Genomic DNA, 27,484 nt, shown 5'->3' with positions numbered 1-27,484 from the left:
ATAAGATTAATTATATCTTTTGCAGCGCAAAATAAGTGGAAGATATTTCAAATGGATGTGAAATCAGCTTTTCTAAATGGTTATCTCGAAGAAGAAATTTATGTGGAACAACCAATGCGCTATAAAGTAAAAGGACATGAAGGTAAAGTCTTGAAACTAAAAAAGGCTTTATATGGGTTGAAAGAGGCTCCAAGGGCATGGAATAGTAGAATTGACAAGTATTTTCTAGAAAATAATTTCACAAAATGCCCTCACGAGTATGCCCTTTATACAAAGGTAAATGAGAAAGGAGATATTTTGCTTGTTTGTTTGTATGTAGATGATCTTATATTCACAGGAAATAATCAAAGTATGATCACTGAGTTTAAGAAGGTCATGGTTCAAGAATTTGAGATGACGGATATCAGCCTCATGGCCTACTATCTTGGGATAGAAGTAAAGCAAATGGAGGACTGCATTTTCATCTCACAAGAAGGTATGCGAAAGAAATTCTAAAGAAATTCAATATGGAGGATTGTAAGCCCGTATGCACCCCCGTCGAATGCGGAATCAAGTTGTCGAAGAATGATGAAGGTGAAAAAGTAAATCCAACACTTTTTAAGAGTCTTGTTGGAAGTCTAAGATATTTGACGTGCACAAGACCAGATATTCTTTTTGGAGTTGGACTCATTAGTCGCTATATGGAGACACCTACCATGACCCATATGAAAACTGCAAAGAGGATTATTCGCTACATCAAAGGTACACTTGATTATGGCTTAGTCTATTCATCATCTAATGAGTTCAAACTTCTTGGATATAGTGACAGCGATTGGGACGGAGATAGTGATGATAGAAAGAGTATGACTGGGTATGTGTTTTACTTGGGCAACACAGCTTTCACTTAGAGCTCAAAGAAGCAATCGATCGTAGCACTATCTACATGTGAAGCTGAATATGTTGCAGCTACATCAAGTGTCTGCCATGTGATTTGGCTTAGAAACTTGTTGAAGACGCTTGGAGTATCATAAGAAGAGCCAATCAAAATCCATGTTGATAACAAATCGATATTGGTATTGGCAAAGAACCCAGTATTCCATAATAGAAGCAAGCACATTGATACAAGATATCACTTCATAAGAGCATAACAGAAAGCATTGCAAAGAAAGAAGTGCAGCTGAAATATATAACCTCCCAAAAGCAGATTGCCGACATTCTCACTAAGCCACTCAAGCATGATGTGTTCCGCAAGTTAAGAACTCTACTTGGAGTAGCAAAATCAAGTTTAAGGGGGGATGTTGAGTAGTAAACTTGATTTTTGGACTAAATAATATGGACTTAAGGATTTTGCTTATAGGCCCAAATCAATTAAAAGACCCAACATGCATAGCATTTCTAGAAGTATTATCTAGAAAAATCTAATATAAATATCTACTAGAACAATCTATATAAATATCTAAGTAAGATATATAAAGAATATTTAGAGAACTCTTGGAAAATATCTTGATGTGTGGTCTAGGTGTCTCTAGAAAATGTGTGGACTAGAATCTTCTTATAAACACTATATAAAGGGATGGTGCTCTCCATTTTGTAACAAGCCAAAAAGTGTGTAAAGTCTTGAATTTGATAAATACAAGTTTCCTTTTTTCACTTACTTCTTCCTATTAGTGTTGTCCTCTATCAAGCCTTAGCCAATCCAAGTTAGAAAACCCATATTTCCTCCAACATTATAAAGCTTCGGATAGAAGTAATATACTCATTCTTCTAGTTTCTCAATAATATCTTCATCTTGGGTTTCTTAAAGTTTAACACATCCAGTTGTTTTTTGTTCTTTTATCTGCAGAAAGATAATATATGAGGTGAACATGCTTAGCAATGCTAACTTATAGTTCAAGGGTCATTTAGAACCCTTTAAAAATTTTAATCAAGCAGACTGACTTCATTTATGGGAGTAATCTGTAGTTGACACACTTCAGTTCTAAATTCAAGATTCGATGTGAAAAATAATAATTTAAAGTTTTATTGATATTCGGATCTAATGGGTTTTGCTTCCTTTTGGACAACAATTTCGTTTCTTTTCCTGTTATTCTCTATATGTTTTACAATTGAATGGTCTTGAGATCTGCATGATGTTGGTCTATGGAAGTACAAGAAGAAATCGGAGTACTGGCCATGTTTACTTAGTTAACATTCTCTTGCAACCAAGTTTAAGACAAAGATTCTACTTCCTGAACAATCAAAATACTTACTGATGGGTTTACAAGGTAAAAGCTGCATGTTTAGCTGAACAGGGATTAAACTAAGTTTGCAGAATGTGATTATTTTTCTCTCCCTAAGACATTTGTAGCCTTTTATTAACCACTGTCCTTTTATTTAGCTTTCAGAAAAACCGGATTGGGCTTTCATGGAAGAGAAAAAAAGCCAGATAGCATTTTTGTTCGGTGATGATGATCACTGGGGTCCATTGCATTTAGATGAAGAGGTAATTATATGTTATTTTGTTATTTCTACATTTTGTTGCCATTCCTCAAAATTTTAAGGCTTTATAATTTTTAGGAGGATTTCATTCTATATCGCGTTCTTATTCTGAAATATAGGGACTCAAACGCTTTCAACTTTCTTTTTGTCTACCATTTTGTATGATGACAGTGGCAGCTTCAATCGTTTTAAGCATTACTTTGATTTTCCTACACAAGGAAATTGTAAACAAAGGCGAAAATACATACTTCTACAATTTAATTTTCAACTAAGTTGAAATATTTTTATCTCTCTTGGATGGATCTACTTTATAATCTTGATGTAGGTAGCCTAGCAGTTTTACAGTTTTTGCACATAGGAGTACTCCAACTGCATAGGGTACAATACAACGTCGACCTCTTGTCAAGAAGTGGGTGTACAAAATTTGGAAGGATATTATGTTTCCCATTAAAAGCACCATTTTTCAAACTTCCTCGATCGCAAGGAAATATCAGGCTACTTCACAACATCTTGCCCCTCTTGGAACAAACATGCAACATTTATTTTCATCAGAAGAAAACTACTGCTACTTCTACACCTCTTCTGCCTGGGATTTATTTTCCTCTCAAACTATGGTTCATTGTACAAATGCAACTAGTTAGACATCAAGATGGTTGTCCCGAAGAAATGTATACCTACAAGGCTACAAGTCTGGTTCCTCAGTATTCTATCTTATCAGCCTATACCTTCTGAAATGAGCAATAATTTACTCAAATCCGTCTGGATATTGCTGTCATGTATTTCTTAATGAGTTTCAAACAATTTATTTCCAAGATACTTGAGGAAATAAAAACTGGATTTTCTTTTTTTTTTTTTTTAACATTGAGGATAACAATAGAGTGCTTAAACATAGGTCGAAACGAAGGTGCAAGTGACGTGACAGTTTAAAGTGCTGAAGATATTCGTGTTGCTAATCACATATGGATGGAATGGAAGGATGAACGGTGTTATAAAATACATTCTGTATAGCCAATACTATCACCATGAATATTTTCCCTTTCCATTTCTAAATGACAGAAGTATGCTGAAACATTATCCTCGTTTTTGAGTCTATTTGGTTTTTAGTTTCTATATTATTGAGCCTATCCCTCTTATAGCATTTTTAGTACCGTGAACTGGAAAATACTGATAATTGTTAGAGACGAAAAAAAGCAAGAAATCTTATAATTATAATGTCTAGTTCTATCGAGTAGTGCCTACCAAATATGCCTTCACTGTATTCACGATATGCTCTGATCTCATCTTTGTTCTATGTCCGTGCTCACAGATTCGCAAGCAGATCCCTAACGCTCCTGTGGCAGCTGAACGCGAGGGTAATACTCATGCTTTCTCTTGCTAAGATACTGGATCATTGTGGGTTGCTCAGCATGTGGTGAGCTTGATCAAGAATTGTATATCAAATTCAAATTTATGAAGGCTACAGAAATAGTCCAATGACATCTGCACTAAGCAATACTGGAAGGATTACGAGAACTGGTTCACAATTATTCTGAAGGACTGTATTTCTCTTTATGGTATGTTTGGTAAAGCGAACTAGACATCATCAGACAGTATTAAACAAAGAAAAAAGCTCAAATTTTATCAATTGTATTATCTAGTCGTGTCTTGTATTGCATGGCATGACCTGAGTGTAGCTAGGATTTAAATTACCGTGCAGTTCTTTTTTTCCAACTTAACTCTCTTCCTTGATGTTTGATTATTACAATATGATTAATTGGAGTTCCCTAAAACGTTTAAGCATTATTCATTTTGCTCGGAATATGATTAATTGGAGTTCCCTAAAACGTTTAAGCATTATTCATTTTGCTCGGAATATGTCGTTACCATAAGGAGAAAATGTTTACTCAATTCTTTCCTTAATTTACGACAGTAGAAAGTTCATCAAAACTAATTCGGGTTTCCAAGTTTTACCAATCAGATGATTTTTGTTCATAGAAAGAAAGGTACATGAAAATGTCCCAAAAGGGAATCACTGAAGTTATTACACTACTGAATTCAATGTTAAGAAACTTAAGACCGTATTCTTGGAGGGAAAGGGGAGACACGAAAAGGCATACTTCTATTCTACTTGGGAAGATGAAGACCTTGCAAAAATGTATGTTCCTGATGTACAAGATTCTTTCACATCTTTCAAGCTGGAATCTAACTTTTTTAGCACTTCTGATCTATTTGGTATCTGAGTATATCAACTTGGGATCTCCAAAATTATGTTGATGATAGAAAATACCAAATTTGGCTGGCTTTTTACTCTTACACGAATAATTTGTTTTTTTTTATTTATTACATGTTTGATAAGTTGAGTTGAACAAAATAAATAAAACAATAGAGAATTATCCTATTTGTACATTGAAAATGTACAGTTTTATTGACATTTAATAAGGTGTATAAAATTGCGTTATTGATTGTTTAAAGTGTTGTTAAAATTAATGAAAAAATGTTGGCCACCGCACACACTGTCAATAAAACTATACATGTAGCTGACTCAACTATACAGGTGATAAAGTAGTTGCCAATTAGACTTTTCAATGTACTGTATCTATAAATTTGAGCACATCTGAATCGTTGGTGATGAATCAAGTGACATTTCAGATAGAACCCAGATCATCACATACCTATCGTCGTGTCAGCTTTCTATATATGCATGTGTATAGCTTATTAATATTTTAAAAGGAAAAATTGTAGCAGCGATCCCTAATCTTTTCATTTTTTGCAGACTTTACCCTAACCTTCATTTTTGTGCAAGCGGAGGTTCGTAACCTTTCATAAATATGCATCTGAGGTTCATCTTGACGAAAATCGTCCAAAACACCGTCAATTGATCAGGAAAATTAAGGAATCAATATCCAATAAAATCGTCCAAAATTGCTGTCCAAGAAGGTATCATCATTCAATAAAATCGTCACGTAGCAGATAGTTTAAGGACTTTTCCACGTCAATTGACGGTGTTTTGGACGATTTCCATCCATATGGACCTCAGGGATATATTTATGAAATGTTAGGGATCTTCGCTGACGAAAATAAAGGTTAGGATAAAATTTGCAAAAAATGAAAATGTTAGGGACCACTGTTGCAATTTTTCCTATTTTAAACTTACACATCGATTCCTATAATCTTTTTATTTGACTAAATGCCCAACGTAAGGGTGTTAAGTGGAGTAATATATTAGTTGACTCAACTAGTCTAATCTATCAAGCAGCAAATTTCTCATGTTAGTCACTCATCGCCCGTCATATGTCAATAATAAAAGAAGGCTCCCACCTAAGAGCGAGTTCTTGGATTAGTCAATTTCCGTGGCACGCTTAGTAGAGTCCGATAATGAGCGAGCCAAGCAGCTCAGCTCATTTAACGCTCCTAATAATGTCACTACAAAATAAGCATTGCGATTGTTAACATTTTAATGTAACAAGCCTGTCGCTCTTGTTCATCACAGCCCACTTGAAACGTTCCACATATATGCATCTCATTTTTGTGCTCCTAATCTTGTGCACTAAATTAAGATATCTCAATTAATTCCTGTCAGATTAGCACAAAAAGTCACTCTAAGAGCCCAACTCCACATGCAGAATTTATATGAGAGAGGGCAGCCTCCCATAGTTCCAATTCCAATGCGCAGCACTCCCTGAGGCACCCCCACTCTCCATAACACACTAAACACACTGAAAAGCACACAGAGAAAACCCAGTTTTTCTCTGAAAGATGCCAACCAGCAAGAAGTACATTCTCAACACAGTCACAGTGAACTTAGGTTGCAGCAGTAGTTGCAGAAGGCCAAAACTCTCCTCCGTTTTTCACCCAAAACCAAGATGTAAATTACCCTCTTACCGCCATCACCAATACTCTTCTTCAAGCTCACGGAACACCACCACCACTGCCACCGCTGCCACCACATTTTCCGACATGCCACCAGCCTCCTACTCCTCCGACCCCGAGTCAGATATCAAGAGCTTGAGGGCTGTTCAAGGCTTTGGAAATATTGGCGGCCAGAGTGTGGCAGTGGAGAAGGACTCAGACGACCCTTATCTTGATTTCCGGCAATCAATGCTGCAAATGATACTGGAAAAAGAGATTTACTCGAAGAATGATCTTAAAGAACTTCTTAACTGTTTCTTGCAGCTGAATTCACCACATTATCATGGAATCATTGTTAGAGCTTTTACAGAGATCTGGAATGGGGTTTATTCAGTAAGGTCTCCCTCCCCCAGGTTGCTTGGAATGGGGACGTCTCGTGACTTTTAGGTGATGCGCACGGGCAATGCATGTCCAATTTATCATGATTGAAGTCTTGTCATTTTGTGTCTGGATATTATTAGTATGAAAAACAGAACCCAGAAATTACATAAGAGGTTTCTGTTTCAATTAGAAATAGGTAGGAGGGGGAAAAGCTTTAATTTTCACAGCATTTTTAATTTCATCGTATTAGTTTCACGAAGAAATGTAAATGCTACTCAGGGAGTCAAAAATTCTGTGAAAATTGTTATCTTTTAGCAGTTATTATTGAATGCAACTTTTCTTTTGCCTGTTTTGGTTCAAGATTTGTCCTTCTTTATGCTGGTCTTTTTTCACTATTTTTTTTTTAATCGTTAAATGTAAAATTTTCAGAGATCAAAACTCGAGGGCATACGCAGGCAAGCAAAGATCAAATGACAAATACATGTACATCGGGCATATCCTAGTAAATAAAATAAAATGATATATCAACGATAATTTAAGAACCCACTGCTAAAGACTCGAATTGAATCAAAATATTCGTGTGTTTTTATCCATCTTATAATAGAATCAACTTATGGTCTAAGATTTTCAAAGATACTACTATTCCTTGCCGTCCAAATATAGTACACAGTAAAATTTTTGCTACTTGAACTTGAAAGAATTTTACTTGTCTTTATATCATGAAATTTAAAATCAACCTAACAACTTAAACATTTACTTGTAAGTTGCTATGGGCAATTTAAAGAAAGTTTATGCCCAGAAGGGTAATTTTATTTGGTCAACATCGATATTTACGAGTCTGTAGCTGTACTTCTGCTGGTGGGGAAAGATAGGCGTTGGGATTTGAAACTATGAATAAAATGCAGCAGCTATTTTAATGCACTTTAATGATAATAATTAATATATCCTATATGTTAACTTAATGCCCCTTAATGACAATAATTAATATATCATATATTTAAACACTCGTGATATTAACATCGAAGCTTCTTTCATCATGCCTCCTCCTTCCGATGAGAATCATTTTTGACTACTTGATTATTCTTCTTACTTGTACATAAATAATTATATAATAGTTTATATATAAATTATATGTCAAAAATAGAAAAAAAGTATTGTTTTTTTATTAAAGAAATTCTGACTTAATTATATTTCACCACATCATATACATATAAATTTATTATGTACATGTAGCAAAATCGTTCTAGACCTTGTTTACTTGTACACTGTTCGACAGAAACGATGATAAATGAAATTTTTAGAAACATTTCAACATTTTTTTAATTACCACAAACTCCACATCGGCAAGCAAAATTTAATCTATCATTCCTTCTATCAAAGAAAATGTACAAATAGCTTAATTCTTTCAATCATGCTGGGGTGCAATAATTATTTTGACACCCCAACTGACCTGCACTCACAATCGCGATGGGTAGGGTTCCATTTTTTACATTTTTAATTCACATGAGGTCGACGTGGGTCTCATACCAATGTGAGGATCGATCACTTAAATGGGCAAAATTCATCTGGTATACTGACTTTATTCTAATTCTTTATATTATATATTTGTGTGTGACTCCAAGGGTCACTTGATGGTTAAATTACACCCACTATTTTGCATGTTGAAATCAATGCGCCCAAGCAAGGAAAGGTACGTCCACTGTGGCTACTAGTAGGGGGAAAATAATAATTAAAAACTCAATTCTAAGCGCTGTATGACATATTAATTTATTTTTCCTATTTATTTTTAATCACATTAATTAAAAACTCAATTCTAACCTTTAAAAAGTTTTTTTTCTCTCATTAAAACAAAAAAAAAAACTTTATTTCGAGCAGGATTTAATTGAAAAATCTATATGTTACTTGCTTTCAACACTAATCAAGGCAAGAAATGAACATATTTGGCTGAGTTTATTAGTATTTTTTAGCACTGTAAAGAGATTTAATACAGAAGAGACATTTCACGGTTTAACTTTATGATTTTCTCTCATTATAGTTGACGTGATGTGTATCTGCATTACAGCATCAGTATGAAGTAGCCACAAAAATTTGGATTAATATATTTTGACAGAAGAAAATTGATATGATAGACGTGTATGTGACAATAGAAGAGCGGATAAAAAAGTTGAACGTGTTTTAAATGGTCCAATAATAGGATTTTAAGTGATATTATGTCAATCATTGTGTTATTGTAGTGTAGTTGCAAAAACTTATATAAAACTTCAGGTTCATTGAGCCGGGCTGTTTACTGTTTCAAATTTTGAAGCATCATAGTATAACTGATTTAATATGATATTCCTCTATTATTTAGTATTATAATTTTTGGAATTGTGTTTTTTTTTTTTTTTAAGGATGTGTGGTTGAGAAAGAAAAAATATTTTTTTATTTACGTGTAATATTATTTTATGAAATATTGTATGATTGAAAATAAGACATAAAAATTATAATGTGACATAATGGGGTCAAACGGCGGCAAATATTATCGTGAATTAAATTGGATAGTATTAAAGAAGGATTGTAGTGGTGGCTCGGCCTATCTACCCACTAGCTCGGCTCGTCACTTTTGACAAGTCAAGCCACAAGCTCAAGATTTTTTAATTTTTAATTCTTTTGGATTTTTTTTTGTTCACATTTTTTTCGAACCCATGAACTCGTGAACTTTAAATTCGTGGGACCACGAACCATTTGTGAGCTCAATGAACTGAGCGACTCCCACTCATCTCAAGCTCATTCCAAAACGAGTTTGAACCATCCATAGGCTGAATTTTGGCTAGTCAAGTCGACGAATCGACAAACTACTTGACCCTTTATCACCTTAAATGATTGTAATTATTTATTTTAATTTATTCTTTAACTGGGTCATTTTCGAAAAAAATTCAAAGATCGTCGCAATCGACAGATTTCGACTGCAACAGTAGCAGCAAAGGAAGTTAATCATTAGCAAATCTGAAGGACCCACTAGAGAATCTTTATGCTAGTGAAAGAGAGGTCCATCAAATCAAGAAAATATCGAATGCGTTTCTTGTAAAATCAATGCCAAATTTATAATTTAATCTAAACATTGTGTCCATCTGCTCTCACTCTTCACAGATTTTGCAGAATTGTATGCAATGTTCTGACTACTGAGTGCATTCTAATTATGTCTCTGTCCAATGGGCACTTAATGCTCGTCAGGGCAGTCATTGTTACCAGCACTATTTGTTTCCATATATCCAGTAAATGATTAGGTTTTGTATCAAATATGGTGCCAATATATAAGTAACACTGTTATTTTCCTTTCCTTTCCTCACTAGGGGTAGAATAAAAGCTTTTTATTTGTTATCGTGGCACAAGAATCTTATTTACAATTTTCTCCAAACGTGAAAAGCATAAGATTTTCGTGCCACATCGATAAGTGAAACCTGTCCACTGTAAAAAGGAGAACAATTTCAAAGTCACTGAATATTTGTTCAAAATCAATGAAATGATAATGAGCTAATTGGTGAGCTAAATTGTGGAATTAGTAGAATAAAAAGAAATTGAAAAATGAAAATTTTGATTTTTGTCTATGCGTACGCACAGGCTTAATTTTGTGTGTACATGAGATGTGTTTTGGCTAAAACATAACTTGGGGGCCATTTGCCATTTTTCATATTGTTTTGGCACCATTTCATAATGTATTGATTGATGCCTATAAATATGTGATGAATGATCAATACAAATACATTAAAAATATTGAAAACATATTGAGATCCACATATCATTACATATTGAATCAAACTGTTGATTTACATTCATATTCAAGATCTTTCTTTGTATTCTTAAAGTTCTAGAGGGTTACACTTGTGCTTTGGTGTAAAATCATTTACAAGACTTGATATAATCCTACAAACCATTTACCAAAATCTTTAAGTATCTCATTCAATTCCGAGAGGGGGCAAATATAGTTTGAGGGCAGCGATTACGCATTTGAGTCTTCATATTCGTTATGTTCTTTACCTTCTTGATCACATTTCTAGTTGTTTGTTTTTTCTCCATTTTTCGAGTTGATGTAAATTTTCCAACAATCTCAAACTATATCATGCGATGGAAAACGTTATCACTTTAGCAAGATCAAGTCGATGAAATTCAGTTCCTGGTTGGATATTTGATGGGCGAACTTCATATGAAGGCTAGTACAAATTGAAGTTTCTGATGACGAAATTGAAGATCTCCTATATTCTAATTTCGGGTTTGGCGATGCTATCGAAATCAACATTTTTTTGGCGAAAGAAATTTGGAAAGGTTGAAAAGAAATGATTTCATTGAAAAATAAAAGAATAGAATCTGTCATCATGAATTCATTTCTGATAATATTCATTTATCTTCTTAAATTCCACTTTGGTAAGCGATATAATGATCTTCTCACATGCAATCCCCCATGAATTTAATTTCAGTTGTGCATAATTTGTTGAATGTGTTTGTGAAAGTGGAAATATGGAAATCATGGTGTTGCATGAAAATTAAAATTGCATATTCATTTGTAAGGTATGTGTTTATAAACATTTGATGAATTTGAATATGAATTTTCATGATCATCTAGAACTTCCTATTAGATGAAAGATATGAATATTGTGTCAACAATTATGAATTGCATAATTATATAAATTCTTTGTTTGATATATTTGATGGATTAAAACATTTATGAAAGGAGAAAAGGTAGAGAAGTCCTTATACATATAATTAAAAGGATAAAATACACTAAGTCCAAGTGGATGAATTGGGTGAAAACCAGTCACGAAGTTTGCAAAACCAATGTGAATATTTAAGAATATTCATAAGTTGAAGATCATTGTAATATTTCAATGATGAAATCTGAATACCCAAGTATGAAATCCACAATAAAAGTAATTCACTAATATAATAATTTGATGGAAATCATCCGACGGTATTTTGAAAATTTATAAAGCTTTAGATAAAGCTAATAAGAAGTATGTGGTTTCATAAAAGATTCCTTGGTGGTAACAAGATGTAACTATCAAATGAATCATTCGTTGGCTTCAAGTAGAATGGGGTTGAAACTCCTAAACTAAAAGGTCTACTAATGATGGCAACCTTACCTGTCATTACTCAAAAAGTAATCCACGGGTTCAAAGGGTAACAATAAATCATTCGATATGTGAATAGTTGCAGCATTATTAAAATCTGTGATAACCCTATCTTAATTAAAATAATGCTGGTTGTTATTGAAAAAAGGGTTGAGCATTAAAAGTCTTAATAAAGTTCAATGCTAAAACATAAGTAATTTTAAAAGTAACAAAGGTACTGGAAGAACTTCACCTAAACAAATTTCGAGGTGGTGCCGCCTGAATTGAGAGTTAGAGTTTCTCTCTTAAAAATTTGTCGAATAGAATGAGCGTAAAGCCATAACAGCGCTAAGCGAGTTGAGGAATTTGAGAACACGTGATACTTATGTGTGTGTTTTTATCGGTATCGTCATAAGGAATAATTGGTTCAAAGTCTTCATGCTATCTCTAATTCCAACTTTACTTTGTTTGAATTACACTATGGTTAGATTCAAATCGAAATATATCTAATCCTTATGCATAAGTGTCGTCATTTTGAATATATGATTGTATTGATTTTGAATAAATGGGGGATTGTTGAATATTTGTTTAAAATCAATGAAATGATAATTGGCTAATTTGTGAGCTAAATTGTGGAATTATTAAAATCAAAAGAAATTAAAAAAATGAAAATTTTGATTTTTTTCCTATGCGTATGCACCGGCTTAATTTTATGTGTACACGATATGTGTTTTGGCTAAAACAGAATAAAATTTGCTTCTACTATGCATACGTGATAAATGATCAATACAAATACATCAGAAATATTGAAAACATCTTGGGATCCATATATCATTCTATATTGAATCAAGCTATTGATTTACATTCATATTCAAAATCTTCCTTTGTGTTCTTAAAGTTCTGGAGGATTGTACTTGTGCTTTAAATCGTTTACAATGCTTGATATAATCCTACAAACCATTTGCCAAAGCTCTTAAGCATCTTATTCAATCTCGAGAGAGGGTAAATATAGTTTGCGGATAGCAATTACGCGTTTGGGCCTTCATATTCGTTATGTTCTTCATCTTTTTGATCACATTTCTAGTTGTTTATTTCTTCTCCATTTTCCTAGTTTATGTAAATTTTCCAACAAAAGTAAGTATATGTTTTTGATGATTATGAGACTTGGGTGTGAAACAATATCTAAACTAAAATTTAAAGGAAGTATATGTCTTTGATGATTATGAGACTTGGGTGTGAATTAATATCTAAACTAAAATTTAATTCAAATTTAACAATTAATTTTAGCTACACTTTTCATTAGTTTAAAAAACTTGCACCTTTCGAGTTCGAGCTCCCCATCCCATCCAATCTCCACTTGGGGTCAAGACCCGCCATGAGTTTGATAATCACAACCTAAGGATTTTGAGAAAAATTAAATTACTCAAAATAAGGTAGATGGGGTTTTGGAGGATTTTTAAGTAGACACAAAAACAAGTCCCACGTGAATTTCTCGGTGGGAAAACACCTTTTGGCCCGAGATCCATTTACTTTTAATTTACATAATTGATGAGAAAACAAGAAAAGGGAATAAAATGCCAAGGATTTTTCTGATAGAAATGTTTAGAAACTGAATTATAACATACAAATTGGGTCCAATTTTGGTTAAAAAGAAAAAAGAAAAAATAGATTGTTTTCTTGCTTTTGTAAGAAAGTGTTTGCCGCAATTGTTAAATAAAAGGATTTTATGATTCCCTCAAAAGTAGATTTATGATGAGGAACTACTATTGTTCTCCACGTGATTACTTGTTTGCTTGTCTATTAAAGTTTAGAGTCAATGTTAAATGAAAAGTGTCCAAATCTTTACATTCTCATAATAGTTCTTACGATGATGTGATTCGCTTAAATTGTTAGACGCTAGTCCAAGTTGAAAAGTAAAATTCACTATGAACTTTGACACAAAATTATATAGGTATTTTGAAAAAATAAAAAAGCAAGAATTACTATGAGATATAAAAATGCAAATAAGATATTTCTCAAAACCCCTGAAAATTACTATAAATTTCATTTTGAAGTTTTTTAAAATTTTTCTTGGGGCATGTGCTTGGCAATTGGCGGTATTATACGAGATGTATGTGATTATTCATATATAAATATATTAGTTAATTATGCGATTAATAAGATGTTTGTATGCATCTCTTTCGGACATATATTTACGTTTAATACTTTCGGTTGATAGAGCTCATTGCTTGTTCCACTGTCTTTAAGTACTATGGTTCAATTATGAGTCTTCAATCTCAAAGGTTTGATTTCACCTAGATGGAACTTGGGGTGGTTTGGTACACGAGCTTTGCCTATGTGAAGCGATAATAGCAAGCATATATTGGGCATGTTCTATAATGGTTGAAGTGATAATGATGATGCTCTTCGGCCTCTTCCTTATGTTCTTTGTGTAACTGTTCCACGCCACGTAGATTCACGAAGTAATACTGATAATGTTGAATATATTGGAATCGTCCACGGGAGTATCTACTTTTATTTTGGGTTTCTCGACGATCATTAAGGATAGTCAATTAATAGAATATTAAAGGTCTGATGCTGGTATGCGGTGGTGTCTGTAGATCCTAATGACCCGAGGACTATGAAGCGGCATGTCTAACACAATATACCAAAGTTAGGTATGTCAAGCATTGTATAACTATTTTGTGGCTCATATGCCGCAGGAGTTTCTTGAGTTGTAGTAACGACTAGCATAGACTTACAGAACTAACCACACCAAGCACCAAGCTTATTATTAGTTATATTGATATTTGAGTTCATAAAGTACAATATAGTGAGATTCGAGGTCCAAAGAGAAAAGACGAATACGCTACGAATCTAAGCACAAATAAAGATATTATGAAAATAATGAAGTTTGAAAGTGAAATCTGAACGAAAGAAATGATAGAAAATTGTGTATATGTATCCATGCACGTCATACTTTAGTAAGCATTCACTCATATAATTTTCCATTGAAGGTATGTCAATACATATACTGGACCTCCTCCCTGATGACGATATGATCGTGCATTGGATAATTGATTGCTTTTCAATTTAATCTATCACAACGAAAACCCTAAAAAAAGTTACAATCGATTCTAAATAAATAATTTTAACTTTTAAAAATTGTTAACTATATTTTATAACATTAATTCCCAACATTGTTCCACTTGTTATCAATTACAATTAGAGTATATTTGATTGACCCTTATTTTCTCTAGAAAATGGAAATGCAATTCATTTTCTCGCAAAATGACTTGTTTGATAGCCTTTTAATTTCATGGAATTGAAATTCCACCAACTACCATCACATCAGCATTTTCCTTCTATTGATGGAATTTCAATTCTCACCACAATGGTGGGAATTTGAATTCCAGCTTTTTTTTTTTTTTTTTTTTTTAGCAATGAAAACAAATTCTAAAAATTATTGTAAAAAATATTTCTCTTTAATTGAGAATTTTCATGCAAAACAAAGCCAAAACGAATACCAAAAGATAGATAATTTTTTTGAATTTTTTTTTTGTTTTGGCAATGAAAACAAATTTCGTTCCCAATACCAATAAATTTTATCCCTTTAGTTGACAATTTTCATATAAAATAAAGACAAACGAACACCAAAAAACACTTTTATTTTAACATTTTTCACGTGAAAAATTATATCAATCAAACACAATAATTTACAATTCCCAGGAAAACGATTTCTAGGCAATTCAACTCCCTGAAATTCGTTTTCGAGGCAATTCAATTCCATCTTTACAATCAAACGGACCCTTAAGCCATGTTTGATTGTGTTATATTTTCATCCATTTTCCATCTTTTATGTGTTTGATGGCACAAATTTGGCATGGAATTCCTTTTCCATCTTTTGTTGCCACAAAAGCAAATTCCACCTTTTGACGTCTTTTTATTTTATTTTGCAATTGAAGCAAATTTTAAGAATTATTGTAATAAATTTCATCCATTTAATTGATAATTTTCATATAAAACAAAGTCAAACGAACACTAAAAGATAGATTATTTTCTTAAATTTTTTTTGACAATGGAATCAAATTTCATCCCCAATACAAGTAAATTTTATCTCTTTAATTGACAATTTTCATGTAAAATAAAGTCAAACGAACACTAAAACATTTTTATTTCAACCCACGTGAAAAATTATACCAGTCAATCACAATAATTTACAATTCTTAAGAAAATAATTTCTAGGCAATTTAATTTCTTGAAATTCGTTTTCTTTACGCTAAAATTCCATTTTTACAATTAAACGGACCCTTAAAATAAATATTTATAGAATCACATATAAAGTATGTATTATTTTAAACTTATCTATACTAGAGGAAGATAAGAAGTTATATCGGTACCTTCTTTATAGTCTTACAACATTGACAAGGGATTTGAAAATCGTTTTCAAAACATATCATGGAGATTTGATATAGTTTTATTTTATTGTTTCAAAATTTTGGTAGTAAAAATAATTCAATGCATGGAAAATTAAGCCGTTGTTTGAGTTCCATTTTTTTGAAAAAAAAATGTATTTTCAATAGTGTTTTGATATCATTTCAACTACACATTCTTCAATAAAATAATATTACATATAAATCCAAAGTGTTTCTTTATTTTTTAACTACACATTTCTCATCAATACACTACTCAAAAATTTATTCTTTCCCCAAAAATGGGGCTCAAACAAGGACAAGAAAAGTTCGCTCCATACATCACTTCATGTGAACCAAAGAGAACCTAGTACGAGCCACGAAGGCTTTCCATGAATTACGAGCACATCGTCAAAATCAATGAGCCTTACAAATGTTGCATAAAGCCCCGCTTGAGCTATGACCACTTGGGGATTGTATGAAGCCTAACTCGCCTCATCTACACAGGAGGCTGAGCAATGTGAAAAGGATGGGTTCGAAATCAAACGTCATCTAACTTGTAATGTGAGGCAAGTGTGTGACCTATTTGCCTTAAGGAAAATTCTTTCTCCGTTTGCCCTAGACATCAACCACGACGAATCTTCCCAAATAAGATAAAAACCTTTTGATTCCATATTTCCCACTGCAAAACTTGCCTTGTTTGGAGGGACTAGGGATCATCAGAACATTCTTGTGGCCTCGTGGAGAGGAGCCTATCGACATATTTGCAATGACTGTTACAAAGGAATCGTCATCAAATAAAATATGCGGAAAAGACAACCAATAATTGTTCGGTACTTGTCCATAAGGATGAAAATACTCTTAGACCTAATTTTTTCTATAATAACTCCATGCATGATCGAAGTCAAAACTCTATCCATTTTTTTCTCCCACACTAAATTATATGTTTTTTCAATTAACTAATTTGGTCCAAAGTACATATGGTTGTTGGGCTGACTCAAGGACGCCAACCTTTGTAGCTATTGGTGTACAAGTGTGCAAATAACACGTAGACAGATGGGGAGGTGGTAAAGGATCTTTAATAGCCTGGTTTATTGGATTTGAACTTTGAAGGTCAACACTTCATTTCATACTTGTAATTTAAATAAAAAAAAAATTTATTTATTTTATAGCTATAGTCTCCTTGCATTATCCATCCATAATTCACCAAACCATACGGGTCACCACATATATAGAAGATCCCACTTTACAAACTTTGCACCAACGTACGAGTTTTTTAGTTGGTAAATCTTGTTGGCTAAACGTTAGACATGAAAATAAATATAAAATATGAGAAGTTCCCCACCCAATAAAATGAAATGTTTTGATTTAGACCATCAAGATTTGAGGTTTCAGAGCTGTTGTAGGCCATTTGTTATGCCAACTCTTGTCCACGAAAAAGATCACACCAACGTTATCCAATCCTTTACTCTAAAATATGGACATATGGGAGACCCTATTGTTGCATATTATGTCCACCAACAAGGATATATGTCGTAAAGGATATATCAATGTTATAAAAGTCGGATTGGACATGTCGATTTGACTGAGAAAATCATAATCTTTTGAGAATCCATTCAAACTTTCGATACTTGAAACTTTACCATAAATGGGTTAATATTTGAGTTTGTTTTCAAAACCTCGATTAATTGTTTGTCATTTACCGTTCAAGTAATTTACAGAACTTTGATAGTTTGACAGTTAGTTGGTCATTCAGTAAAAATTGAATACTTATAAATTTCATATGATTTTAATTACTTTAATGTAAAATGTAATTTTAGTTTCTAAATAGAATATATATATATAAAAAGCATATATAGACTAGTTCATATAAAATTTTTATTTATAAACTAAGTCGTGTTGAATATTTAGTTTTCCTTTTACTAGAGTAAAATATTTTGTCGCAATTTCTTTTTCTTTTCTTGGTGACACTATAGTTGGGAAATTATATTAAACATCTACCTTTTTAATCAAACTAACCAAATGTATACTATTGTTCGAAAATTTTCCTGCTCACCAGCTCAGGACTCATTTATTGCCACCCTCAAGTGCATATCCCGAATTATATATAGGGTTTCAATTGTCATTTGTCAATGGACTTAAAAGCTTTTCATCAACAATTATGGTATTACTGTCGAATTCATTTCGACCGTCCATATTCTACATAAATGCAGCAGTAATTGTTTTTGACTTTCTGGGTAATAAGATCCTTTCTTTTCATTGTCTTCAGTTGAAAACGCTGCACTATAACAGAGACTCTTCAAATTTAAAACGCAGCACAATAATGAGATCCCTTCTTCCGATTGGGAAATGCTCACTATTTTAAAGAGTTAATCTTTAAAATTACGTGGACTCTTCAAATTGTTAATTTAAAATAGAGAGTATGTTCGGAACTCACTCTCTATAATTAAATGTATTCAAAATATTCTAATTTCAGATGCTCCATATATAGACCCAATTAAATGGTATATACAAAGAAAATGAAGGAAAATGATATACTAATTTGAAAAGAAGCTAATAAAAATAAAAGATAGAAAAATAATAATAAATACATATTGAAAGTAATAGAATTAAGTGTTAAAAATAAAGAGGTTGTTAGAGTATTTAAAAATTTTTACTCTTTGAATTTATAGATGCTCTTTTAATTACAAAATATACCCTTTGAAAATAGACAATCTCTTGGAGATGCTGTAAGCATATAAACCTACCATTTCCTTGTACAAACTCCAATAAATGTTTGCTATCTTTCTAAGTAACACAAGATTTTATATATACTAATACACGTTTTTGATACAAAAAATATTGAATGTAAAATATTTTTGGGAGCCCACTTGACAGGTCTTTCGCTTTTGTTTATGCTTTTAGTAAAATAGATTTTCTGAGAATGTTAACTTAGATCGATTTTCTCTAAAAATCTTCTAATCAACCAATGCATTTTCAAGAATATTATTAAAATTTGTTCAAAAGTAACTTCTTAATATCAGAAGCATCTTTTGACTTTTCAAAAACTCTGTCTAATGACAATTTTCTAAAGGAAAACTCGTGTAAAATGTGAATTATATCAAGGGATAATTGAAGCTTCGGTCTCAAATATTTCATTTTTATGACTTTCACCATATCCTTTCCTTTGTTGCAGCATCTGTATCAAACCTTTAATTTATGTGCGACCAAAGGAACTTTGGACGATTTTCATCCAAAGGTCCGTTGACCAAGAAAAATGTGTTTTGATCAATTTTAAAAAGGGCAAAATAGTAGGAGCGGGCGGAGGCAAAGGCAGCTCGCTCAACAAGTGGATGGGTTTGATTTGATTGGGTGGGGTTGGGGGTGAGAAGATAAAGAATTTCATATACTTCCACTTTCTTTATCTTTTCTTCTATTTCTTTTATTTACTTTTTAAATATTATATGTAAAAAAATGCTAAGTTATTATTTTGTCTTTCTTAAAATTAGTGAAAATATATTTTTCTGATCAACTCATGGAGTTGAGATGTCTTGTGGCCATACAGGAATGAAAGGTTTGAGACCGACATTGCAATAAATGAAAGATTAGGATAAGAATTGCAATAATTTTAAAAGTTTGGGATGGTGATATAAATTATCCTTTATATCAACTTTCAAATTAAAAAATAATTGTCCAAGTCTATATGTGATTGATTCCTTAATAACAACCATTTTAGAGAGAAAATAAATAGCACTCTCATATAATATGTGCATATCTCTTACTAAACAAGGCTGTTTATAAGAAAAAATTGAGAGATTTGTTTTTGTTTTGTTTTGTTTTTTTTTTTTTCATTTACCATAGAAAAACAAAGTTCTCTTGAACAAAATTTACAAATGTGAAAGGAAACTGTCATTTAAAAATTGTGAATTGCATTATGAATTAGGACAGGGAATTAAATGCGACTTTACTTAAATGTCCTTGCTGTTTAAATTAATTACAGTCATGTCATTTTATGCCCAAAATCCTTTCATGTGAAATAATAAATCAGAAACCTCAGTAGGTTTCAAGGTTATTTTTGTGTAGGGGAATAGAGTTCACACGACATGTACATGGAATAATTATTTTCAACTGTAAATATTTATCATGTATGATTATTTTTCATTACATATATATGATACACAAATTTGGAGAGGATTAATATAAATCTCGATGAGTTAGAGATTAAAAGTCTTCAAATTTCAAGTATTGTTGATCATCCATTATAGATCAATCAAGAATAGAACCGCCGATTCAAATGTCGATGAACAAATGATCGAGTGAACCATCTCTTTGTTGGAGTAAATACTTGGAGTCTGTTACGACAGAGTTTCTGCTTTTGTTCTACTTTTTGTAGAAGGACTTCTAGTGGAAGTTACCTTCTACAAGCTTCCCAAAAACTCATCTAGTTAGACAAAACAATTTAACAAAATTATCCAATATTTTCAAAAGCAATAATTTTTTAGACTACTTAGGGTCCGTTTGGTAGCCATTTTCTTCAAAATCCATTTTCTCCCTCTTCTTTTCAACCACACATTCTTTATTAAGATAATATTACACGTAAATCAAAATTTTTTTCTTATTTTTCAACCACACATTTCACATCAATTTACTATTTTAAAATACATTTGTACATAAAAATGCCTATCAAACATCCCTTATTATGCTTAATTCTGTTGCATTGGTCATTCAAGATTTTGGAAGAACCAAAAACAAACATATTAATGGATGCTACAGAAGAGAAAACACTGTTTTGGGCCTTGGCCCATTTTTGAATGCATTAAACAAGACATGAAAAAAAAGTAAATAGGGGCACCAACTCCTACACTGTTTGGATCATGATCTCAATGAAAAGGTAAATTTCTCTTGGAAATGAAAATCCCATTAATAGCTCATTATGGAGAAAATGACCTAAAATAAATTTTAATTACACTAAAAAAAATGTATTGGTCTTCACTCCTTTCCATGTATTGACAAGTTAGAGCCTGCAGATTAAGGGCTCCATAATTGGTTAATTTATTTCTCCAAGATAATTAATAATTTATTGAATTTCACGCCTTGTCTTATCTTATGATTATTTCGATTCGTTTGGAGTTCTACACCTGACATGTTTAGTTTATTAAATTAAACATTAATGTATTAAAATAGACCAATTTTTACATGATTATGTTCAACCCTATAAAACTGAGCAGATATATATTTATTATCTTTTCCTAATCAAGAAACTTATTGCTTATAATTTCATTATAAGAAATGAAGAAATTATTAGTATACTTTTAAAATCTTAAACATTTATTTAAGAAATGATATGATTTTAGCTTCTTTTTTTTATTATTCTTATTAATAAGTAATATGCGATAGGATACTTTTATTTAAGGAATGATATGATTTTAACTTCTTTTTATTCTTAATAGTAAGTAATAAGCGATAAGATTGTTTACTTCAAGTCTAACGGAATAAAGGATTTTAAATATATTTCTATAAGAGTAAAAACTATTTTCCTGCTTGCATGTGCTAAAAAATTTAAACCAATCCAACTCGAATTATTTAAAACAATTTCTTCCTCTGTGAGATTTTAATTTAAAAAATTTCTGTAACACAAAGTTTAGAAGGTTCGCCACTGAGACAAGATTTATGGGCTCTGAGATTAATGATATTAAATATTAATTAGGCCAGAAACTTTTGAACGTTGAAGATTGACAATTAGTTAGTATAAATATATACCAACTTAACAATTTTTATCTTTAATTATTGGGAGAAACAACATGAAAAGTGGAGCATTTCATGCTAAGATGTCTCCATGAAATTGCCGTTCTATTTTTTTAGACTTGAACTATGATCCCAAGTTTCAAGTACTATTAATTAAATCAATTTTCATCTTGAAGTAGGGATGTAAACGAGCCGGGTCGAGCCGGCTGGCGAGCCTAAAGTTTCGGCTCGGGCTCGGCCCGGTTAAAGTGACCGAGCTTTTTTGCGGGCTCGAGCCGAGCCGAGCAAAAGCTAGGCCAAAAAAAATAGGCTCGGCCCGAGCTTTTGCTCGGGCTTTTTACGGGCCGAGCCGGGCAGGCTCGTTTTCTCCACCCTTTTTTAAAGATCGCGAGCTCACGGGCCGGCTCGGGCAAAGCCCGTGTCCCCAAAATGGGGCTCGGCCCGAGCTTAGGCTCGGGTCTACCGAGCCCCGAGCCGAGCCGACTCGGGCTTTTCCCGAGCCGGCGAGCCCGATTGCCATCCCTATCTTGAAGTGAGTGAATTCATTTAATTTTTCACAACTTATTAAAATAAGAAAAATTGTAGCACTGGTCTCAATCTATTGCTCAAATAGTAATATGGTTCATAAGATATTAAAATAACCAAGTTACTCTGTAACTTTTCATTACAGTTGCACGTCGGTCCTCGGCTATGAAAGTCATCTCGCGAACCATGGATTTCCAACTCTTTGAAACTAGATTTTATTACTCAACTCAAACGGCCCTAGAATTTGGTGCGGCAATAAGAATTACATTACCGTTTATGACTTATTTGGCAAGTTTTTTGAAAGTCAAAAACTACTTTTGATACTATTTTTTATTTGGAGCTTATTTTAATAATATTTTGAAAATGTACGTTTGTTTAAAAAAGTTATCAAATAAAGTTGGCTCAACGTAACTTCATTTTCTGCTAGGCCAAATGAGCTCTGAATAAACATTTGGTTACTTTATATCATTAGAGATTAATTGTGCAATATGTTTAGGATTAATGGTTCAATTCTCTATAAAATTATGTTAATTTCGATGAATTTCTTTATACTTTTTTAAATACATTTATAAGCTGTTACTTAAACCCATATTAGTAGTATAATTCGTTTAACTTCATGTTCAATAATGTCAAATCTCCATAGTCACTGAAGATACTAAGCTCTTTAGGAATGAATCCTTCCCTGCATGTATTGTTTTCCAGTCTATAATTTAAATCAGATTCACATGTACAATAACACTCCAGTGACCACATTCTCCCTCGTCCATAAGAATATCTTGTTTTTTCCTCTAACTCTTGGCTGCTTAGCTTTGCATACACAACAAGGATTCAAATTGCTTTATCCAGTGAGGACTGAGGCCTGTGAAGATAAGATAACCTACTTTAAAATCCTACATACTACATCATCCACGTGGTACCATTCATGAACCATGTCAGCACATTTAAAATAAAACTTGGCTATTATTACTATAATAAATTACAATCTCGGGATATCAGAAATTTATGAGTTACCAAGTTCAACACTCTCACCAACCAAATAGACATACGAACATCAGTTGATCGTTCTATCCAGCTAAGAAAGCTGTCGCATAATTATTGAAATTCTGTGGGACTTCCTGCATAAAACTAACTTGACTATTGGAGTTGGGTCGACCATCACATCTTATTCTAGTTGTCACTAGTCGAATAAACCAACCTGCCTATTGTTTTGCAGTTTATACAGATTTCAAGCAACAGACCTAGACTAGGAATTCTTTTTTTAATTTCGTACATCAACAAAATCCTTTTCTTAATTTATTTTATTTTATTTTTTTCTAATTTCATCCAAAAAAAGGTAGAAAAAGAAAGGAAATGGTAACCCTGATCAGAAAAAGTGTTAGCAGTACACAAATATTTTGTTTTTGCCCAGTTTATAATAGAAATATTTCTAACTCTTGAAAAAGATCTCTTGCCCATGTTCTAGTTAACATTTATATGAATGTATTTTTTCTCATATTCTGGTCCATGATAATGCTGCAGATATAAACAGGACCACCTTATTTCATCCTCAGTCTTGTTGCTATCAAATGATAGCTACTCTCCAATTTGAATTCAAAAGCAAACATCACCCCTATTAATGCTAATATTGCTGTAAAATAACCCTTGTGTATTTAGTATGTCCTATGGTTCATTTCAAAAAGAAACAGAAATAAGGGTTTGTTTGATTGGTTTGAATTTCATGGAAATTGGAATTGGAATTCCACCTTCCAATTTTGTGCATTTGATAGGTTTTATTTTTCATGGAATTCGGTTTTCTTGTTTGTCTTGGAAATTGGTATTGGTGGGAATTGGTTCTCCAACTTACTGTTTACGTTTTTTTTTCTTTTTTTTGTAGTGAAAAGAAATTCAAAAAATTATTTTAAAAAAATATTTCCCTTTAATTGATAATTTTCATTTAAAACAAAGTCAAACGAAAATCAAAATATAGATTTTTTTTTTGTGGCAATGGAAACAAATTCTATCATCAATACCAGTAAATTTGATCCCTTTAATTGATAATTTTTATGTAAAATAAAGTCAAACGAATCCCAAAAAATACTTTTATATCAAAATTTTCCACATGGAAAATTATACCAATCAAACACAAAAATTGACAATTCCCAAGAAAATAATTTTTAGGCAATTCAATTTCCCGAAATTCGTTTTCTTTCCATCAAAATTTTATCTTTGCAATCAAACGGACCCTAATTACATACATTCAAATTCTAGGTCGCAAGAGAGCCCAATTGGAAATTGTTGGAGACTATATTTAAATAAATAAATATGGCTGTTTAACAACTTAAGATTCTAGGTTAATCAAATCTTATCATCGTGTATATAAAAATTTTGCATGTGTTAGGCTTCGATGAGAAGAAGGCCAAAGGCACGTGAGAGGGTGTTTTCAAGAACTCAATTTTAAATAAATATGTTGACATAATGAGGTTCAACGGGAATCAAGATTCAAGCACAAAATTCATTTTAGAATAGTATTGGTTTGTGCAAGTGTATAAACATTTGAGAAGAGTTATTGATGTTCAAGCGTTGTCATCGTTAAAGATGTACGTTTGTCAAAGTAAATTATCGGACCTCAGCCGGTATCTATAGATTCTAGGGTACGGAAAGAGGGACGTCCTACAACTATGACCAGGTATTATACGATGAATATGAGCACAATATTTACGAAACTTGCATCTAAACATGCTTAAACATAAAAATAAAAAATAATCACAACATGGGATTCAGCATGATAGTGATTGAACAGTTGAAACGAGATTTTCGTAACAACTAGGCTTATCGTTCATATACAAACAGTGATTATTACAGTGACTTATTTTTGCACTGTTAAATCAGAAAACTGTATCAAGCATGGAAGAAGTAGATGTGTTCTAGCAATCAGCACAAGACAGACAAAGAATTTCCTGATAGAGCAAAAAAACATTGTTATCAATTTCTGGGAACAGTAATTTTCATAACAAAAATCAAAAAACTGTCATCTTCAACTAATTCTCTACAGTTTTTCCTTAAAATTTTCAAACAATCAAACATCTAGAGGCAAGATTGTGTTTGAACTGGACGCGTGCTGAATAATGACTAATTCAGATGAAGAGGTGCCAACATTTTTCTCGGTGATCTGATCTTCATTTTCCAAGGAAGATAAACAAGGACTAGTGAATGAATTAGTAGAAGAAGAAAATGAAAAAGGAGAAGTGAAAGAATATTGTGTGGCAGCAGAAGAAGAAGAACAGTGCTCATGGTCTGTGGAAGAAGTTGAAGAATTTGAGGCCAAGAATTCAAGATGAACCAATAAATCAACAAAAGCTCCAACAATATACCCATGATTTTTCTTGGAATTAACTCTCAAATAGCAAGTTAAAAGTTCTTCAAGAAATTCCCAATTCTTCAATCCATAGGCCTCCACCATTTCCTCCATTGATAATCTGAAATCCACAGAGGGATCCCTGGATTCCATAGCCATTACTGCACTTTCTTTATAAGGAAAAGATTCATCAGTTTTGGCTTCTTCCAGGATTGAACTAGTCTCTGCAGGCTCAAAAAACAACCTATCTGATCTTAAATCTCGAATCACCCTCTCGATATTCGAATCATCATTTCTTGATGCAATTGAAAAACTTTCATCATGAGAGTTGCTAATGCTAAAAGCTGAATCCGGAGTGTCAAGAATTTCTTCAATTGCGGTTTTGTCGAGGTAGGCAGAATTCATAGTCTTGAATATCTCATTGTTGTTGGCTCGGAAAGAAAGGGTTTTTGGGTTGTTGACACAAGTTGGCCATGGCCATGAAGAACTGGTGGCGGTGGTTTCGGTGGCTTTGAAAAGAAAAGGAAATTTAAGTTTTTTGCCCATTATCTAAGGTAGGGTGGGCATTGAACTGAGGAGAAATATGATTTGAAATTCGCGTTTATTGTAAAAGCCTTAAAGCTTCGATAGGGTAATTAATGGCAGATTTGAAAAGAGTGAAAGAATTGGGACGACGAAGAGAAGGTTGGTGGGGTCATAATTATATTTCGAAATAAGAACTAAAGAGGAGAAATGCTCCCTTGAAAACAAACGGGAGTTTATTTGGGTACCGTATTTATTTTACTTTCCTTTTTAGCAAAATAAGTAATTTAAAAGTTCTTTAACAATTTATCACTTACAAGCACACTAAAAAATGTTTAAGCTTGGTTTGCATTTTAATTTTAAATTTTAAATTCTTTTTCAATTTTCTATTTAGGTTTTTTATTTTTTTTAATATTGGAAATAACACAGAAAACGCATTTTAATTGAACACCTTTTTTTCTGGAAATAATGGATTATTTGGGTGGGTAGGAATTGTCATTGTAAGGAGAAATCGGATTACTTTTATTTTGAGTATTTTGAGTATAATCACAAAATATATTTTGTGTTATGAAAAGAGAGAAGAATAATTAATAGACTTGTGTGTTTTATTAAGAATTAAAACCCTATATTTATAGAGAAGAAGGAGGGATATAACGGTAATAATTTTTAGGATTGTAGAGATACAATTGTAATTCGTTACTAAATTTACCATTTATAATACTCCTTCTTGAATGACGCATAACAAAATATCGTCTCGTTAAAACATTGTTTGATAAAAATTCAATGGGACAAAAAAATATCAAACGAAGAAAAAAGAGTACAATTATTTTGGAGTAATAAAAATAAATGCTCACTTATTAAATATTGTTAGGAAAATCTAATAGGATAAAACTTAAGCGAAGGAAAAAAAAAAAGTACAACAACTCCTGATGATGTTGATCACTGAAAATCTTTAAGTCAATGCATTCCAATATCATAAACAAATTTCTTCAATGTAGATGTCAACAATATTTTTGTAAATAAATAGCCACATTGTCACTTGAGCAAATTTGTTGGATATCGATTTTACCATTCTTTTAAAACTCATGTCAATAAAAGAATTTTGAAGAAATATGTTTCGTCCTGTCATCTTTAAATATAGTCCCTTTTGAGTTGTGCAGTACAAGTTGCATTATCTTCATACAAAATTGTTAAAATATCTTTTGTTGAAGTTAACCCACATGATGCTTGAAAATGAT

At 32.3% G+C, this 27,484-nt stretch overlaps 2 protein-coding genes and 1 long non-coding RNA gene across 3 annotated transcripts; 2 read left to right on the top strand and 1 right to left on the bottom strand.

Moving 5' to 3' along the window:
• Window positions 1–2,360: 2,360 nt before the first annotated feature.
• Window positions 2,361–4,167, top strand: LOC111365806. Its single transcript, XR_002697492.1, has 2 exons — window positions 2,361–2,461; window positions 3,764–4,167. It is a non-coding gene; the product is annotated as an uncharacterized LOC111365806 (long non-coding RNA).
• A 1,893-nt stretch (window positions 4,168–6,060) lies between these two features.
• Window positions 6,061–7,005, top strand: LOC111365805 (transcription repressor OFP6-like). Its single transcript, XM_022986322.1, has one exon. The coding sequence runs from the start codon at window positions 6,193–6,195 to the stop codon at window positions 6,730–6,732; it is 540 nt and encodes a 179-aa protein (XP_022842090.1). The 5' UTR covers window positions 6,061–6,192; the 3' UTR covers window positions 6,733–7,005.
• An 18,217-nt stretch (window positions 7,006–25,222) lies between these two features.
• LOC111365804 (transcription repressor OFP15-like) lies at window positions 25,223–26,450 on the bottom strand. The gene has a single exon (XM_022986321.1). It carries the CDS (start codon window positions 26,268–26,270, stop codon window positions 25,446–25,448), a length of 825 nt encoding a protein of 274 aa, XP_022842089.1. The 5' UTR covers window positions 26,271–26,450; the 3' UTR covers window positions 25,223–25,445.
• Window positions 26,451–27,484: the final 1,034 nt, after the last annotated feature.

This window comes from Olea europaea, chromosome 17 (assembly GCF_002742605.1).
Source record: "Olea europaea var. sylvestris chromosome 17, O_europaea_v1, whole genome shotgun sequence".
Classification (NCBI taxonomy): Eukaryota; Viridiplantae; Streptophyta; class Magnoliopsida; order Lamiales; family Oleaceae; genus Olea; species Olea europaea.
Note: the sequence above shows the minus strand (reverse complement) of the source record. Positions and strands in the feature narration are given on the sequence as shown.

Excerpts from the sequence above, each read along its gene's own strand:
- LOC111365805 (XM_022986322.1), top strand. The coding sequence starts at position 6,193 with ATGCCAACCAGCAAGAAGTACATTCTCAACACAGTCACAGTGAACTTA.
- LOC111365804 (XM_022986321.1), bottom strand. The coding sequence starts at position 26,270 with ATGGGCAAAAAACTTAAATTTCCTTTTCTTTTCAAAGCCACCGAAACC.